At 62.5% G+C, this 2,802-nt stretch overlaps 1 protein-coding gene across 1 annotated transcript in view; it reads right to left on the reverse strand.

Moving 5' to 3' along the window:
• The window catches only part of AXIN1 (axin 1), an 80,602-nt gene that overhangs the window by 11,624 nt on the left and 66,176 nt on the right, over window positions 1-2,802 (reverse strand). The window contains exons 5-6 of the mRNA XM_011966880.1: window positions 2,040-2,569; window positions 1,458-1,628 (exon numbers count right to left, since the gene is read on the reverse strand). Coding sequence (XP_011822270.1) covers window positions 1,458-1,628; window positions 2,040-2,569 — 701 coding nt within the window. The remainder of the gene's footprint in view (window positions 1-1,457; window positions 1,629-2,039; window positions 2,570-2,802) is intronic.

The raw sequence follows: 2,802 nt of genomic DNA on the forward strand, positions 1-2,802 counted from the left end.
CAGTTAGCCAACACTGCACCACTGCACTCCAGCCCAGGGGGCAGAGCTAGACTCTGTCTCAAAAAAAAAAAAAAAAAACCAAACGCCGGGCGCGGTGGCTCACGCCTGTAATCCCAGCACTTTGGGAGGCCAAGGCGGGCGGATCATGAGGTCAGGAGATCGAGACCACACTGGCTAACACGGTGAAACCCCGTCTCTACTAAAAATACAAAAAATTAGCTGGGTGTGGTGGTGGGCACCTGTAATCCCAGCTGCTCGGGAGGCTGAAGCAGAAGAATGGCATGAACCCAGGAGGCAGAGCTTGCAGTGAGCTGAGATTGCACCACTGCACTCCAGCCTGGGCGACAGAGCGAGACTCCGTCTCAAAAAAAAAAAGATTCGAAGGCCAGGAGTGGTGACTCTCATGCCTGTAATCCCAGCATTTTGGGAGACCAAGGTGGGAGGATCGCTTGAGACCCACCTGGGCAACACACTGAGACCCCTATCTCTATAAAAAATGAGCCAGGCATGGTGCTGTGCACCTCCGTTCCCTCAGCAGTCCCAAAAAAACGACGAGCCCGTCCCCATCCCAGTCGGCACCGATGGGGACCCCAAGGCCTCGTGGGACGGGCTTCCAACACAGGCAGAAGCGCCGCGCCCCAGGCGCTCGGCTGCCTCAAAAGTTCTCACCAAGTAATGTGGAGGGAGGTGCACCATGGCTAGGGTCTGGGTGTGGGGGGGCAGATGAGGATCTAAGACCGAGAAAGCTGGGGCCACCTACCCACCAGGGCTGACACTTCCCAGCTGACCTGCCTCTGACCACGACGGGAAAGTGGGGGGCACCACCTCTGTGGAGCCCCTGGCCCTCCTGCTGGGTTCTGGGCACAAGTGCAGGCCAAGGAGGCGAGCAGGGGCAACACCAAGACCGGCCCGGCGGGCAGCGGCAGGGGCTGGACCTGTGGTGCCAGGGCCTTGCTCCACACCTATACGAGGCCTCTGCCCTGCTGGGAGGAGAGTAGTGCTCAGGCTACACAAGAGCCTTTCCCAGCCCTCAGCAGGATGGCCAGGTGTGAGCACAGAAGGCTTCTCCATGGGTGCCCTGGGAGTGATGGCCAGCGGTGGCCTTCCCAGGTGACTTAGGTCATTCTCATGTGGGGGTCAGACTGGAAATGACCTCCCGAGAGCATCTGTGCTACCTGTGGGGTGACAGCCACGTTGGCTTCCCTCCCGCTCAGGGCTTCAGGGACAGTCTCTCTCTGGGGACACGAGATTTTCCTCCTGGAGACGTGAGGCCTCTCTCCCAGGCCCAGGGAGCCTGCTGGAGGATGCCCAGGAGAGTGCCACAGTGAGAGGGGAAGTGTGAGGCATCAGAGGCGACACTCGCCGCACACACTGAAGCTGCAAACACTGAAACTGTGCGGAGGCCAGAAGTGGCAAAGCAGGCCCCACGAGGCTGGCTGTGTGTGGGGGGTGCTCACCCGTGGCCGGTCCTGCGGTGCCTGCTGATCTCCTTCTCCCCCTCAATGATCCACTGCATGATCTTCTGGTTCTTCTCTGCATCCTCCGAGGCACCTGGCACCTCAGCGCTGGCGCTCTTCCCTGACTCGGCCTTCTTGGCATTTCTTTTGCACGCCATGCCTGCCTTCCCACTGCAAAGGCAACAGCAAGAGTGGCGAGTCGCCCTGGCCTCCCGTGGCTGAGGCTGTGCCCCCACCCGGCCTCTGTAAGGCTCCCGTGGCACAGCAGCTGCCTGCTGGCTGTCCTGGTGCTGCCCGGGGTGTTTCCTCTTTAAACACACAGGCGGTCACTGCTCATCCCTGAAGACTGAGGGTCAGAGTGGGAGCCAGGGTCGGGCTGTGGCCCCTGATCTTCAACTCCCACCTGAGGTCACGGCGTGGACTCCCCTGACCCGGGGCCCAGCCCACTCCCTCCAGCAGAGAGAGGGCTCCTGCCTGTTGCTGGTGGTCCTGGATTTCCTGAGTTTTACAGGGAGGTTCTGGCCTTCAACAGGGACACAGCCTCACCCCGAGCCCCCTCCTCACTGACAGGCACACGCTCACCTGTGGGCCAGGCCATCGCTAGCGTTGGGGGCAGCGCCCACACTCTCTGAGTAGCCTCGGGACTTTGCCCCATGGCTGTGAGGTTCTGGACCCCATGCGAAGCTGCTCTGGGCCCTGCGGGCAGCCTCGGCCTCCACCTGCTCCTTGGGTCGGGCTGTGCTGTGGTGGACGTGGTGGTGGACGTGTCGGTGGTGGTGCAGGCCGGCCGCGTCCAGCTTCACCCCTGACTTGGGTGCATGCTTCCCGTGCCCCGAGGCGGCACTCCCCAGTGCCACCGGCATCTTGGCCATGTGCCCACTGTCCGGGGAGCGGTGGCCAGGCCCAGGTGACTGGCGGCCAGGTGTCCTCAGCACACGCTGTACGTGCTCGTCCAGGATGCTCTCGGGGTTCTCCTCGTGTGCATCCCGGAGCCCGGCACAGCCCACGTCCACACAGCGGGGTGGGAAGTGGTGCCAAGCAGGGGCAGGAGGCAGCTTGTGACACGGCCCTGGGAGCCCTGAGGATGGATCGCCGTCCTCACCTTCCTCCTCCTGTGTGGGGACAAGCAGCACCATCACCTCTCAGCACCAGCTGCACACTTGGGGAAAACAGAAAGCATCAGGCCTGGCCCAGCAGCCCCCAGCGATGCCGTCCCAGCCCAAGGTGGCTGGGAGCCCCTCCCCGCCGGTCCTGTCCCTGAGGATGGAGAGGCAGGATGGGGCATAGACAGAAGGAGCGGAGACAGCAGGGCCTCAAGGAATGCAGTGTATGTGTCGGCTGTGGG

The sequence above is a fragment of the Mandrillus leucophaeus genome, unplaced genomic scaffold (assembly GCF_000951045.1).
Source record: "Mandrillus leucophaeus isolate KB7577 unplaced genomic scaffold, Mleu.le_1.0 Scaffold78, whole genome shotgun sequence".
Classification (NCBI taxonomy): domain Eukaryota; kingdom Metazoa; phylum Chordata; class Mammalia; order Primates; family Cercopithecidae; genus Mandrillus; species Mandrillus leucophaeus.